The 16,285-nt window shown below is 43.5% G+C and overlaps 1 protein-coding gene across 1 annotated transcript in view; it reads left to right on the forward strand.

The window, feature by feature from the left end:
• doc2a (double C2-like domains, alpha) overlaps positions 1–16,285 on the forward strand; it is a 45,458-nt gene that overhangs the window by 19,622 nt on the left and 9,551 nt on the right. The window contains exons 4-8 of the mRNA XM_074695880.1: positions 2,168–2,242; positions 2,366–2,475; positions 5,391–5,517; positions 5,633–5,692; positions 15,769–16,013. Of these exons, the coding sequence (XP_074551981.1) occupies positions 2,168–2,242; positions 2,366–2,475; positions 5,391–5,517; positions 5,633–5,692; positions 15,769–16,013 (617 nt within the window). The remainder of the gene's footprint in view (positions 1–2,167; positions 2,243–2,365; positions 2,476–5,390; positions 5,518–5,632; positions 5,693–15,768; positions 16,014–16,285) is intronic.

Genomic DNA, 16,285 nt, shown 5'->3' on the forward strand with positions numbered 1-16,285 from the left:
CAGATCTGAACAGGTGGGCTGTCACGACACTGCCTTTTTCCTGTGAGGATGAAGAAAGATTTGATCTCCAGCAGCTCAACCACAAACAAAGAGAAGTCTGCTGCTGTATGCAGGTGTCAGGACTGTGCTTGTTTACCTCAGGGTAGTAGAGAATTGAAGCACTATGGGAGCAGCTACAGCTCAGAAAGAGCAGTGAGTGAGCTGTCAGTCAGGGTAACTCAAGGTGTCCATGTTGTCATTTTGTTACAGCCTGACTGTATTTCACAGAGGCTACAGGTGCTTCTGGTCCTCCGTGCTGCAGACTGAATGTGTTTCAGGCTTGTCTGTAAGGTCACTCTCTCTCTGCGCCTGCAGCCTCATTAAAAATCCGGTTAGAGCAGAGAAGGATCGATCCCTCTTTGCCGTAGCTGCAAATGTCAAAGCTGTTGAAAGAAATTTCAGAGCAATTTCTCACGATGATCTGCGTCCTGCTGATGAGGTCAACAGAACAAATCAAGTCGTTTGATCCTTGAGACGTGTGTGTGTGTGTGTGTGTGTGTGTGTGTCACATCAATGAGTCAACAAGGGGTTGGGAGGGAAACAGTGGGGTGATTTATATGATAATACGAAAGTGTGATGATATGTTAACAGCTCTCTGTGATTTATTTTAAATTTTCAGATGTAATCTGGTTTATTCTGGTTTTTAGAAGCTCTGTGTGAAAACTCATCTCATTGTCAGACTGAGAATTGAAGCTGATGGTCTGTCAGAGAAACTGGCAGCCACATCGCTCTCTCTTGGCCTCATTCACGGATATAACCTTCAAATAAACACAGTGAATCTGTAATTACAGAGAGAGCTGGTTTCTGATTGGTTAAAGCTTCCAGAAAGCAGAGTTAAAGTGGAGCTCTTGAAATTCAAGGGATGCCAACTTCAAAATGTTTCATTTGCAACATTAATATGATCTCTGGAGGAGAAAACACTGCGTTACTTTAACCTGATCATCATGAAGTCACTCATGTGTTGCCTTTGTCGTAACTTTCTTCTGATTGGGACCTGTCTGTGTTTTAGAAGCTGACAGTGTTAACGGCAAATCCCCAAAATCCAAATAAAACAGAATAGAATAGAACAGAACTTTATTGTCATTGTAACAAGTACAAAGAAATTGAAGTCACAGCAGCAATCAAGAAAACAAAAGTAAGAAAGTGTATAGAAAGTGATATATATAAGTAATATCCACAAGAAAACAGATGCTGACAGCTTGTCCATCATTGTCCAGTTCAGCCAGTCTCCACCTCCACAGGGTCCAGGACTGAGCTTCTTCAGCAGTCTGTTCAGTCTCTGTCTCCTGGATCCTGTCTGCTCACAGCAGGTGAAGCTCTTCCAATGTGGCGTTGGTGTCTGGTGTTAGCTCCGTTAGCTATATCTGTGAATAGCATGATGCTACTCTGCCTTCTGCTATTCCCTCTGTTGCTGGGTTAGCACGGCTAGCTTGTCCATCTTATTGGAGATAGATCTTACGTTCCCAATAACGATGGATGGAAGGACAGGTCGATGTCGTCACTTCTTAGCTCACACCTGAGAACCAGCACGTCGTCCTCACCTCCTTCTCTTCACCTTGTGGGGAAACATCAGGCCTTACACCAGTTAGCATTGACATGCTACAGGCTGCTAACAGCTGAGTTCACATGTAAACAATGCAGCCATGGTTACATGTAGGATCTCCAGACAAACACAGGAGAAAAAATAGTAAAAATATCGCTGAAGCCACAAAAAGTTTGGTGTCCATGAACAACAAATGAGCCACAAAAAGCAATGATCCACTCCAAATACAAAGATTACAAAAAAAGAGAAAAAAAATTAGCAGGAATGCAGTGCCTAGCAACCTTTTTTTAACACTTTTTTTAGCAGTTAAAACATAAAAGTATTGTCAATTCGTGATGGTGGCAATTGCTCAATAAATTAGTAAAATGTAACTTCATACTAAGGTAGGCTTTTTTTGTTTGGATTGAGGCAATAAATGTCTCCTAGTTTTACCACAGATGAGCTCTACCTATTGCCATATCTTTTGAAATAAAGCTGCATAACACAAAGTTAAGGGGAGAAATTCAAATCAAATTAAATCTATGGCCTAAAAACTAAAATAAGGGGAAATTCACTCTCGTGTCACTCTCTACTGTGTATTTTCAGGGTCTGAAGCCCATGGACTTTAACGGTTTAGCCGACCCGTACGTGAAGCTTCATCTACTTCCTGGAGCCTGTAAGGTGAGACACAAGCTGCCTAAAGCACCAGGATCTATCAAACCACCACCATCAAAAGGCTCAATTTGTGTATAAACTTCAGTAACGACTAAATATTCCTCTTTCTGTCTGTTTGTCTGTCTCAAGGCCAACAAGCTGAAGACGAGGACGATTCGAAACTCTCTGAATCCAGTGTGGAACGAGACCCTCACATACGTTGGGATCACAGAGGAAGACATGCACAAGAAGACACTCAGGTGTGTGTGTGTGTGTGTGTGTGTGTGTGTGTGTGTGTGTGTGTGTGTGTGTGTGTGTGTGTGTGTGTGTGTGTAAATTGGAGATGGCCTCATTTCGGACTGATTGCACTCACAGTGATTAATCAGGTTCGAGGACATCTTAACATTCAGGCGTGAATCCTCCATGTCATCTTTGATTAACTGGACATTCACAGCTCTAGCAGCTCCAGCGTTTCTCTGAACTTTTTCTGGACTTCCTCCTTCTCTCTTCCCACACAGAAAAACCAGCAGCGTAATCTGAAGTGTCAGTCAAACAAATTTGCTCTTTTTCACAGAGTCGTCCAGTTGCAGGATTTCAGAAACGATGAATTAGGGTTTCCACCTCTGAAAGCACAGATTGGATACCAGAGGAGTGTGTGCATAATCAACAGAAGCGTGAAATAACAGAGAAGGAAGCCTTTAATTACAGAGCCCAGGAAGCTGAGTTTCATCTGAACCCAACAAGCGAAGCAGCCGTCTGAAACTGAGGTGTACAGCTCAGGATGATTACAACACCAGCCGGTCAGGAATCATATCAGCAGAGTCCTGTTCTCATGGTTTCTGTCAAATGGATATTAGCAGCAGCGCTAATACCAGGCGTGTTGTTGTAGGCGAGGAAAGGTCCATCACTGTCAGCCTGACCCTAACCTTATCTTTCAGTTTAGACTCCGGCAGCTCCTCTGAATGTTTGGAGGAGCTAATTGATGGTACCTGCCATAAATGTGAAGACAGTGTCACTTCAATGTGCTTCACTCAGACCTCCTGAAGGGTTCCTGCTTCCTCTGGTACTCTGTGTTTTCTCTCCTCCTTAGCTTTTAAACCAAAGTGTGAAAATGCATTTAGCGGTTCTTCCTCAGGGCCTGTGTGTGAGCGTGTGATGGAGTTCTCTTGTAAGTCTCATTTCATAAAGACCCTGAACTTTCTCTAAAGACTTTTTCCAGGAAGTTTTGACGTCAAGGCCAGACTTGGTGAAGGTGAAATCTAAAGCTGTAATGACGACTCTTTCCTCTGATGATAGCTAATAATTTCGCTCATTGATCCGCTGCATCATTACCGTAAACACCAGAGATCGTTAAAGTTCAAATCTCACATTTTCAACAACAAAAGTTGAAAGTTTGTCTTGGTTCAGACTCAGAAAGTCTTTTATTCTTATCACAGGTGAAGATGTATTTTAAAGGAAATGGTGGATTTGCAGCTACTAGAGGATTCAGATCCAATTCTTCCCCAGGCTGGAGGGAAATCCTTCTGAGATGGAGATGAGGGAATTTCAGCTCCGCAAGCTGCCGACCTTTGAGCACATTTTCCTCACGTACCTTCAGATATTCCCCTGATTCCTCCCAGCAATAATAAAAACACATTAGAAGGATTCAGAGGTCAGATGGTGCTGGACTCCGCTGCCTCAGCATCGTGAATATTATTTCTGTGATGAAATGCAAACAGTTCATGTCTCAGAGGATGTGAGGTTTGTTGTAAAAATCGACACTGAAATGAAGTCTTACCTCTTACCTTTCAATGTCTGATGAAAAAGCAGTGTTCATTTCTGACACGGTTTTTAAGGCACAAAAAGACCCTAGCTGTCTGATAATGTCGTAATTTCTGAGCCTTTTCTCCACTGTACAAAAATACACTTTCTCAGATTGTCTACGTTTCTCATAAAAGGGTTTTTCTTTGTACCATGTCTCCATTTTTACCAGTATTATTCCCCCAAACGTCCTCGCTCCTCAGAATGATCTCACTTATTAAATCTTCTCCTTCCCCAAAAGTACTCAGCCTTTTCTGTTTGTCATAACTTTATGAAAATGTCCTCTTTCTAAAATAACTCTTTCCAAATGTCAGAGCCCACACTTTCAGACTGTCTCCGATTATCAAAACTTTCCTCTTTCACAACCCAGAGAAATTTCCCCGACGATCCGAATCCAGCTTTGAAATGCACAAACACACAAAGGGACAAAAAATGCAGGTTCAAGGAGTCATCAGCACTAACTTCTCTCCTCTTTTGTTTCCTTTCTCCTCACCTCTCCCTGTTTCCTTTCTCTTCACCTTTGTTTCCTCTCTATTTTCTTGTTTCCTGTACCCTGTCTCCTCTTTCCTCCCCCATTTCCTCCTGTTTCCAATCTTCTGTTTACTCACTCCTAATTCCTCTTTTCTCTCTCCTCTCCTCTCTGCTCACTCCTGTTTCCTCCCTCCTTCAACCTCTCTCCTTACTTTTGTTTCCTCTCTACTCCTCTGTTTCCTGTCCACTGTCTCCCCTTCTCTTTTTCGGTTTCCTCTCTCCCCTCCCTGTTTCCTCTCTATTTTCTTGTTTCCTATACCCTGTCTCCTCTTTCCTCCCCTCTGTTTCCTCCTGTTCCCAATCTTCTGTTTACTCTCTCCTATTTCCTCTTTTCTGTCTTCTCTCCTCCTTCCTCTCCTCACTCCTGTTTCTTCTCTCCTCTCCCCTCTTCACTCCTCTAACCTCTCTCCTCTAACCTCTCTCCTCTAACCTCTCTCCCATTTCCTCTCTCCTAACCTTTCTCCTGTTTCCTCTCTTCTTACTTTTGTTTCCTCTCTACTCCTCTGTTTCCTATCCACTGTCCCCCCTTCTCTTCTCCTGTTTCCTGACTCCTCTCCTTTTTCCTCCCACCTGTTTCTTCTGTCCATTTTTTCTTTTTGCCTCTGTTTCCTCTCTCCTCTTCTATTTCCTCTTCCCTCTCCTGTTTCCCCTCTCCTTCCTTTTGTTTCCTCTCTACTCCTCTGTTTCCTATCCACTGTCTCCAATTCTCTTCTCTTGTTTCCTCATTCTGCTGTTGTTTCCTCTCTCATCTTTTTTCTTTCTTCTCCTAATTCCTCTCTCCTCTCTCATGTTTCCTCTCTCCTCTCATGGTTCCTCCCTCCTCTGTCGTTTCCTCTGTCCTCAGGTTGACTGTGTGTGATGAGGACAAGTTAACTCACAATGAGTTGATCGGAGAGTCTCGCGTCCCCCTGAAACGAGTAAAACCTGACCAGACGAAACATTTTCACACCTGTCTGGAACATCCACCTCCAGTAAGAGACTTACACACACACACACACACACACACACACACACACACTCAGACACACTCCTAATTATATTGTGCATACAAAGAAGTGTCCTGATGTCATCCTCTTCTTCACACAGCTTCCCTCTCCTACCGCTATGGGCGAAGCCCTGAGAGGAATTTCCTGCTACTTAAGAGAGGTGAAAGATTCTCCTCCAGTTCACCTGTCTTGTGTGTGAAAGTGTGTGTGTGTTTTCTACCTGCAATCACAACATGACCGTCTGCTCTGTGGTCTCGGTTTAAGATCATTAAATCTCTTTTAAGGAGGGGTCTTCAATGTTTGTCAGACCAAGGACCCCTCTAACTGATGAAGAGACAAAGCAGCCCCCCCACACACTCTCTGTTTCATATTAACATACCTTGTTTGTGTGTTTAGTATTAACCTATTCTGGAGAACCTGACAGAGCCAGCATGAATCATGTGGCCGTGTGATTGGTCTTCCTCTGCCTGGTGTTCATAAACAATAACATGAATAAAAAATCAAAATATTTGGGATAATTACTTGAAAATACAAAAAAAATGAAAACTTTAAATTAAATCAAGATGCCTCAGACCCCCTGCAGTGCCTCCATGGACCCCCTAGGGGCCGCGGAGCCCATGTTGAAGACCATTGCTTGTGATGAACGTCTGACAATGTCATGTGAAAGACAAGAAAGATGAAAGTAACCTGAAGTCTTTGACTTTTAATGAGGCCTGTTGAGGAAAAAGTTGCTCTGCAGGAGTTTCATGAACGAATGAGGGAAGAGAACCACCTCAGGAACTGAGACCTGCTCCCTAAGCCTAAGTCAGAGTCTGCACCACCAAGGGCTGCTAAACTTTATATTTCAATCTCAATCTCATATCTCTGTCTGAAACAGTCAGGTTTGTCACAAACTGAGGAGAGGGGGACATCTCAGCAGAGAGCTTTTTATCTCTTCATGCAGCCTTTAATAACGGCAGAGATCATTCATCTGGTGTCGGCTCATAAAAATGACACCTTGATTACTTTCAGTCTGATTGTTGCTAACTTAAATGCTGATGCAGAGATAAAGTGAGGCGGTTGTGTTGTGATATGAAAACTTTTTGTTCATTCCTCAATGTTTGTGTTCAGATCTAAAGCCCACCACAGCTCCCAGCTTAATAACTACCTGAAGCTTAATTAAACCCAGTTTAATTGGAACCATCTTCACTCGGTGCAACATCCACCTGCTGCATCCCTGTTACACCACGGCCACACAACCAGAGCCTGAACCAGATCCCTGCTGTGAGGCAGCCGCGCTGATACTTTTTATCCCCCCTACCCCGCGGCTGTGGTGTAACCAGGGAGGGTCATTAATTAGATTTCCTCAGAGCGCAGTGGAGGGTAATGTGATTATCCCCTTCTCTCCCCGTGACGGTGAAGTAATTCAGTGAGGGAGCGTGGAAATCCAGGGACAGGCCACACAATGTCACCTAACAGACTGAACGTGGTCTCTGATCCAGATGTGCCTCCTGGAGAAACAGCAGGAAATGGATCCTCTGAAGATCCAGAGTGTATCCCTGCCTCGTGCTGTGTCTTCTTTAGTCCTCAGAGGAAGTGCTGAAGACTTTAATGAGCTGCACTGTTGAGCTGGGTGACACGTCCGCCGATTCAAATAAACACATATACTAAAGACTGGATCAAGTACACGCCAGGCTGTGAAGGACTTGGTAAAATTCCTCCTAAACAATGGTCTTCTTTGAGCCTGATAGTACGAGTGTGTCTCTGTCAGCTCCTGGTGTTCCACTTTAAAGAGTGACACTGTAAACTGCCCCTCAGCTAAGAGGATATCCAGTTTATAACAGCTGTTTAAACACAAAAGAAGTCCTGGGAGATGCATCCTAGTTTAGTTTGAAAAAGGCAGAGGTAGAAAGAGAACACAGTTTACATGATGCTCCAATGACGTGTGTGTTTGAGAGTTTGACAAGAAGGCACAAGGAAAATACTCACATTAACATCATAAACTATCCGAGACACAAACATCTAATGATAGACTGACTGATTGATTATTACAGACATAGACACAGACATCGATTTCCACATGTAACTTATTTGGACTCACGGGCTTATTAACATCTCATTCAGCATCTCAGAAAATGATGGAAAGCACCCAGGCGAATCGATTCATAAAAGATTCTGGCCACAGGCACTTGTTGAGTATATGTAAGTGCAAAAAGGTCCATAAGAAAACAGATGATGACAGCTTCTCCATCAGTGTCCAGTTCAGCCAGTCTCCACCTCCACAAGGTCCAGGACTGAGCTTCTTCAGCAGTCTGTTCAGCCTCTGTCTCCTGGATCCTGTCTGCTCACAGCAGGTGAAGCTCTTATGTTCCAGATAACGATGGATGGAAGGAAAGGTCCATGTTGCCACTTCTTAGCTCACACCAGAGAACCAGCACATCATCCTTACCTCCTTCTCCTCACCTTGTGGGGAAACATCTGGCCTTACATCAGTTAGCATTGACATGCTACAGGCTGCTAACAGCTGATTTCACATGTAAACAATGCAGCCATGGTTTCATGTAGGATCTCCAGACAAACACAGGAGAAAAAAGTAGTAAAAATATCACTGAAGCCATAAAAAGTTTGGTGTCTAGCAACCAAGATCAAGATTTAATATCAAATCCAGGTAAAAGAAACTCTTCTTACAAAAGAAACAAAACAAAAAAAAAAACACTAGAAAACTCAATGAGACTCATGAAGCATGTAAAGCATGGGAAGTACAAGGATGCGAATGGAGTCCACACAAAACCGCAGTTTTACGTCACTAAAAACAATGCTTTCTGAAAACTGCAGCCAAAGTGAAGATTTTGGGAAACTCTGGTTTTATGGTTTCGTGTGGATGCTGGTAAACAGAGTTTTAGGTTCCCAGACACCACAGCTGAATGACACGGGCTCATTCTGATTGGATGGCACAGGTTTTATGGAAAAACACTGCCCAATATGGGTTTGGCATGCTTCGAATGAGTGGGGATTTTTTTGTTTTTGAAAATACCTAGCTATGTGTGGACATAGCCAATAAGAACACAGACAGGGGAGTAATGAGGTGAGACACATGAGGGGCAACCAAACCGGAGGGAAACACAAGGAGAATCAAAACAAACACAGAGGAACTCAAGATAGAGACTAAATACAGGAACACTAAGATGAATCACAAAAGACATACACATAACAAGAACCAAATCCAAACCACAAGGAACACAAAATAAAGACAAAAACAGGAAACACAGAACACTCAACAAGAATAACTAAGATACACGAGAAACTCAAGTCGAGGATCACAAAAAACAACGTAAAAACTCAAATCCAAAACCCAGAAAAACACAAACACAACTGAAACTGAAACTGTCACATTTAATGATCCCAAGCTGTTTGTTAAGGGTGCATCGGCTCAAAGTCTTTAGTCAACAGGGTTGCTTTTTAAACTGAAAAACTAGTCGATCTCTGCCAGGCTGCAGGAAATACAGACAGTGAGTGACAGGAACCATTTAGTTCCTTAAAGAGAAGTTCCTTGAACTAAAACTTGAAGGGCATGCCAGAGTCTGATGGTTTGTTCTTTTTTGTTTTCCCAACTCAGACATGTGATGTGAAGAAGTGACAGATTCTCCAGAAGCCGAGACTCATCTGTTTTTACACTTTCACACACAGCGGGCTCTAAAGTCACCCTTTAACCCAGAACACGAAGAGAAAACATCTGCCCCTGCTGCCGCTCAAATAAACTAACTATGAGAAAAGTGTGAGCCGGGTCAGAGAGCAGGCGTCTGTGTGTGAGAGAGGTGTCTGTGTGAATAAAGGAGAACACACATCAGAGCAGAAAGTGTCTACAGATGGAGGTAGAAAGTCAAAGAGCGGGATGAGCAGAGATGAAATGATTGATGAAGGCACACCCCGAGGAGGTTCAGCCCATAGAGGAGAGGATTAAACGAAGGGTGCTTTGGTCGACTCTGAGTAGTTTAGCTTTAAGTGAGGAGGCTGAGAGAAACTGGGGTCCCCCGCTGTGCACACGTTCAGCCTGAGAGGATGAAGTCACGAAGCAACAGCTAGTTAAAAACTTGCAAACTCCGAGAGACCCTCAGACTTCTGAAGAAGCTGTCTGACACTGTGAAGCCACAGAAACGTGTTAGTTTGGATAATGGTTTCTATCTGCAGAGACGAGACGGAGAGAGCATTTAATGACTTATTAGAGCCGCTCCTTTTACTGATAATGAGAATAAACTTTAGAAAAGACATTCAGGAGAAGAGTCCAAAATAATGAACAACACATCAAAAGATGTCACTGTTCCAGACAAGTTTTGTGAAGAAAGCCGTTGTTTTAACCATTTTCCACTAACACTTCTGTCAGTTAGTGGTACCAGTCAAACATCCCCTGATTTTGTCTCTCTGCTGTGGAAACTTTCAAGTTTTCCCCAGCAGCCTGTTGTGTCTGCTCACACCTGTACCTTTAAACACTGCCCCCTGCAGGCAGAAATCCCTGGCATTGAAAATAAGAGAAAAATGGCAGAGTGGGTTTGTTTTTGTTTCGTTCCTGGGGCGTCACCCAGAGTTCACTCTGCTTTGCTCCATGTGGGCCGATCACACCACCAGAGTGGAGACGAACCTATTTCCTTAACGAGATCTCATTATGCGCTCTCTATCCAGGGTCATTTCTACTTCATTAAACGTTCAGGAGATAAAACCACTTCAACATTTTTACTGATGAGGTCTCTTAAAGACCTCTGAGGGTCTCTCGACTGTGAGTTTCACTCGGACACGTCCAGGTTCATCCCTCCAAACCTCTGAGCTGCACAATGTGCGGTCAGTCTGTCAGGGACGGTGAAGAGACCTCTGAGTGTGTTTATTTCTGATGAAGTGTTTAATGAACATTATCATTCTCTCCATTTCTCATGGATCAGTCACAGTTTGGTCCTTTGGGTCGATGCTTTGGGGAAACACTAATCTGTTCTTGGTGAAGGTTTTGACTCAATCTGTTGGACTTTTTAACTTTGGGCTAGTTCTTCCTGATCTGAGAAGAGACTCTAGAGGGCTTGTCAGTCCTTTACCTGGACTAGCTTTGATGGGTTGACCAACTTGATTCTGTGTCTGGAGGTCTTTAGACTGGATCTGTTGGTCTGATGGTTGTTCTTCAGTCCGACTCTTTCTGGTTAATGTCGGTTTGGTCTGATCTGGGACTGGACTTGAAACCTTCTGCCTTGGTCTGAGGATGTTGGTGATGTTGGATTTTGATCCTGGTCTTGACTTTTGAACGAATATGAAATTTTTAATCTGGATTTGGGTGTTGACACTGAAAGACTTACTCTTTTTTAGTTTGAGGCCTAAGGTTGTCATTGTTGGTGCTGACGTGGGACTCAATCATTTTTTATAATATGTTCTTTATATTTGATGGTTGGTTTTTGTGTATTTTTATTCTCTTTTTGTTTTTCTCTTCCTTTTTTTACATATGGACCCTGAGTCTGAAGATAAAGCCTATCTATCTATCTATCTATCTATCTATCTATCTATCTATCTATCTATCTATCTATCTATCTATCTATCTATCTATCTATCTATCTATCTATCTATCTATCTATCTATCTATCTATCTATCTGCACCATCTTTCAAGATAGGGTCCCAAAATCTCCGTTACTTTTTAGTAAACACAACATTGACCTGGCATGTTGGCACAAGCTAATCACGGGTATTTGACACATACTTGGTTTGCAGAAAGCTAACATACATCGCTCTTTATCCCATGCTGCTCTCCAAGCATGAGTGCAAGTTAAGCCAAGCTTCACCTTCATTTAGGAAAAAAGTTTTATCTGTTTGGCGTTTCGTTTCACTTTGGTTGTGTTTTTCTTTTGCCGTGTTACATCCACTGTCGTAGCTGCTCAGGAAAGCTTCTTCCACTTGCTAATCAACACGCAAAGTCACCTAGGCACTGGGAAACCAGGCCTACTCTCTGCCCAGAAATCAGAGAGAGGGGGTTGAGGCAGACACTGACACTGACATGTACAGAGGCCCATATAAAATGATTGAGCAGGCTTATTCCTGTAAAAAATGACATCCTATTTTTTAGGAAATCCTGCAGACCCTACCTTAAAGGCGGTATCCATTACTCACTCTCTGGTGTCATATTGACTCCTTGCAGTGACATGTTTGCTCACTCTGTTTAAAGACAATGAGACTTCAGGGTCCAATTAGCTGCTTTAAAAGATCTGTTTACATTCCTGAGGTGTTTGGGACGCAGTCGATGCTGGGCTGCTTGATGGTTTGTCGGCTCTGCTGTTAGTCTGAACCTGGCCTGAGCTCATTAGCCACCCAGCATCATTGAACAGGTGTCTGTAGCAGCACAGCTGTGTGGTGTGTGTGTGTGGGTGTGTTGGTGGAGTCCCTCCAGGGTTGTCAGCCAGTCGACCTCGGTGTGGTGACAAACAGGAGCTTTATCTAATGGCTTCCTGTCAGTTTGAACTTGGTGTGATGCTGATCTCAGAGCAGCGGGCTTTGAGGCAGGCCTGTTAACAAACAGCAGCTCTGTCAGGAGCTCAGGGGGTTAAAGTGACAGCTCCATCTCTGGCCAGGCTTCACCATCCCCTCTGCAATACAACCCAGATCTTGGACTTTATACTGGTTTTAGCTCAGGCCTCATTAGTCTGTGAGTTCCTGGTCTTTTCCTGGAGTTCTTGGACTTTGTTCAGGTCTTAATTCAGACTTATCTCAACGCTAATTTCTCTGATCATGAGTTTCTTACCCTTGATCTATGTGTTAACTCAGGGTTTGGTTTTAAATCTCAACTCCTTCATCATAATCCAGGGTTTTAACTCGTCTTTGTTTTGGTCTAAGATCTGTGTTTCAGGCCTTAACTCCAGGCTTAGTCTGGACTTTCAGACCACAAACACAAAAAGCTGTTCTTGCCTCTTGGCTCAGTCTGCTGAGCTCCACACAGACTGAACCAGACCTGGTGCGTCAGTGAAACCATGAGGAGCGCTGTGTGAGCTCTGCAGCTCTGACACCGGGATGGATCTCTGTCTCTGATAGGACGCCGTCCATCACACACACTCACCTGGAACACTGACCTGAGCCTGTCAGCTTTATTAAAGCGTGGTCGAAGCAGATCTGCTGCTGCACTGACGGCTTATTTTCAGCCGCTGAGGTTGACTTTGAGGGTGAACCCTGCACTGGAGGAGATTTCGGCTCAGAAACATTCCCAGAGTCCCGTTTCCCACAGATTGAAGGTGGGCGGGAGATGAATCCTTCCAAGCTGTGCAGATTCCTACAAGATGTGATCAATCTTGTTTTTCTGACCTGGTTTTTCCCTTTTTTTTTCTCTGCGGCTTATAGTGAGGGATGATGGGAAGAGAGCCCTGACAAATATTAAAACAGCACGGTGAAACCAGCCTTCCGGTGTCTTTTGAAGCTGTACGTGGGGGTTTGTGGCGGTATGGGTCTGTGAGGCGATAGAGACTGATGGCCTGTGTGTGACAGGGAGCACAGAGACTCAGGGACAGGTAGTCTCACCTCAGGAGCAGGATTTAAGTCTTCATCTTTTATCCCCTGTCGGGTGAAAACCAGAGGGTTCAAATCAAAGGCATGCACCAGGAGGAGTGTCACTGAATGTCATTAAAGGTGTGTGAGCTGCTTCTTAAAGGTGCAGGGTCGTGGTTAGGTCAGGATTAAGCACCAAATACAACCTGATCATCCTCTACTTCAGCTGCTCTCTGAACCTGTGGTTGGAAACTCAGCTCGTCAGAAAATGGGATTAAAGCGTCACTGAACTGGCTCATCTCGCCATCGCTTGGTGTGAGTTCAGACTGAACTAAACACAAATTGAAAACCTGTGTTATCCAGTCTGAAACTTTAAATTGTGCAGCTCTACCACACTCAACACAAACATGGCGGCCTTTAATCCTCGCTCTGTCTTTGCTTCCACTGTTTCTCAGCTGTAACTAATAATATTAAATATCACCATGATTGTTGTTGCAGAAGGATAAATCTTAAAAATCCAGTTTGGTAACAGACAGCAGCTGACCCTCCAAAGCAAAACTCCATCAACGCCCACGAGGAGACAGGACTGAAATATCCAGAGTGGGTGAGAAACACTCAAAGCGTGGATAAATAGACAAATAGCAGATTATGATGCCCTCACCTGTGGGAGAGACACCACAGCTGAAACATTTTTAATTTAAGGCGCCTGAAACAAAGAGACAATGGATGAAAATCATCCAAATGGACTCAGAGCCTCGAACACTGAAAACCTTTTATTGTTTGTGTTTCGGTCTGTGGAGATCATTGTTCAGTGCTGACAGATTTAACCACCTTCAGCTAAATCTTTCCAAAACTGAGCTCAATGTCCTTCCAGCGTGTCCCTTCTTTCAGTTACAGATCAGTGTCCCGCTTGAATCCAGTCCATTTGTTCCCAGAAATCTGGGTGTCATGATTGATGACCAGCTGACCTTTAGGGTTCACGTGGCCTAATTGCTCAGTGTTGTTGATATCGAATCAAATTAAGGCCACGCAGCTTCTGGTACAGGCCCTTGTGATTTCACACATCGACCACTGCAGCTCTCTTTTAGCAGGCCTCCCTGCGTGTACATTTAAACCTCTGCAGATTACCCAGAATGCAGCAGCACATCTGGTTTTTAACCAACTCAAAACAGCACGTCACTCTGCTCTCTCTCTTCACTGGCTTTCAGTGACAGCTCTAATCAGATTCAAAGCTCTTCTTCTGGCTTACGAAACATTAGCAAGAACTGCTCCTTTCTACCTGGGGTCCCTCTTCCAGGTCTACATGCTACCCTTTGCTTGTGAAAGACACCTGGTGCTCCCAGCCCAGTGCGGCTCCAAATCTCTAGCCAGACTCTTCTCCTCTGTTGTTCCCAAATGGTGGAATGAATTACCATACTCAACACGATCCACAGAGTCCCTTTCTACTTTCTACTTTTAAGAGATGCCTGATGTAGGGATGGGTACCGAATTAGGTACTTTTATAGGCACCAACCGAATTTTAACAAAAGTACTGTGTACCAATTCACATAAAACCAAAAGGTACCATGTTTAGGTACCTAAATGCATCCATGTGACTGTGAGGGAGTGGAAGAGTAGGTGATTTTCCATGCTGGACATGAACACAGCATTGGAATGTTATATATTGAAGAATAAATATGTTAAATTGAAAAAGATATATATTTTAATATTAAACAAATTAATATTTTTTACCACATAAACACCATGAAGTACCAATACCGATTGCCAGGGCACCGTTACCGTATCGTTCCAAGTGTGAAAGGTACCCATCTCTAGTCTGAAGCATAGACTGTAAAAAAACATGGACGTCCGCTTGCTCTGCTCGAAGTGAGGTCTCCACAAAAACTGCTCCCCCTGGTGGCTGGCTGCAGTATAGGTTAAAAAAATCTGTCTTTCCAGTCATTCCAGATGGGCTGTGGTCAAACTTTGAATAATTCATACACCTCATAGAAATGTTTCTCGCGTCGCATCGTTGTGGTGCTTTGAAGATACAATTTGGCTGTCTTGTGTTCAAGTCCTCTTTTTTCTGAAAAGTTTCGTTTGCATTCGTTATATGAAGAAACAAGGCTGTACGTAAGGTTCAACGATGATTGACAGCTGCCGTTCTCGTGTATTTTTTTCGGGGATTGTAAGATGTGTCGGGAGGTAGAGTCAAGAAGTGATTAGACTCTCGAAAGAAAAAAAATATATATATATATTATTTTTGTCACCCAGCTCCACTCACATTCTCCCAGAATCCCTTACAGTCTCTACTGCGCAGACTCTGGGTGCAAACTGCTACAGTGGTTGCGCCTGAGACCGGGGTATTTTGGCTTCAAAACCGTACAATCACCTTGCACTTGATGGCAGCACCTGCAGCCAAATAGCTCAAAGCACTTTATCACACTAACTAAGGTTTTCCCTTCTGACTAAATTCTTGCTTGTGTTGTTTGTTGCTTTGGACTAAAACGTCAGCTGAATAAAATTGTACAATTGTAGGGTTCAGTTTATCTGTGCTGATAAACTCTACTCACTTTTAGAAACAGGAAATACTGACCTGCAGACGGCTTTAAGTCATGATCAGTGTGAAACATCATGGACAGCTTCTTCCCACAGTTTTTCAAACTGTTGATGTCATTCAAACATTAAACCTAACCTATTTAAACCTGTCAAGATCATTAAAAAAACAAATAATCTGATCAAAGTAATCTGATTATTACCTGATTGATTTTTTTCCTCAGTGGGAGAAGGAGCAGCTGCACAGCCTGGAGGAAAGAGGTCGTCTTCTTCTCTCTCTGCAGTTTCTTCCTCCGTCCGGTCTGGAGGATGAAGACAGAGAGGGAGGAGGAGGAGGAGGAGGAGGAGGAGGAGGAGAAGAGGGAGGAGGAGGAGGACGCCGCAACGGGGGGCTTTGTGTCGGAGTGAAACGCTGTGCTCACTTGGCCGCCATGGATGTCAACGGATTCTCCGACCCCTACGTCAAAATGTAAGAGGTGGAGATTTAGCATGTGAATCTGTTTGACAGTCTGAACACCCATTGTTAGTCCTTCATATCCATATTTAACATCCAGGAAAGCAGAATCCAAAAAGATTAATCCCGGCTGTTGCTGATTCTAATGAAATGCTTTTATTATCTTAAATATTTTCCATAGAAATGATCATTCTCAGCTAAACATTGTTACCACAGTAACACAGCAAATCAGAAAAAGGTTCAGCTGCAGCCAAAATAAAACCGAGATAAAACTTCAAATTCAACAA

Source organism: Halichoeres trimaculatus, unplaced genomic scaffold, assembly GCF_033239565.1.
Source record: "Halichoeres trimaculatus isolate MK-OKI-2021-1 unplaced genomic scaffold, fHalTri1.1 fHalTri1_scaffold_20, whole genome shotgun sequence".
Classification (NCBI taxonomy): Eukaryota; Metazoa; Chordata; class Actinopteri; order Labriformes; family Labridae; genus Halichoeres; species Halichoeres trimaculatus.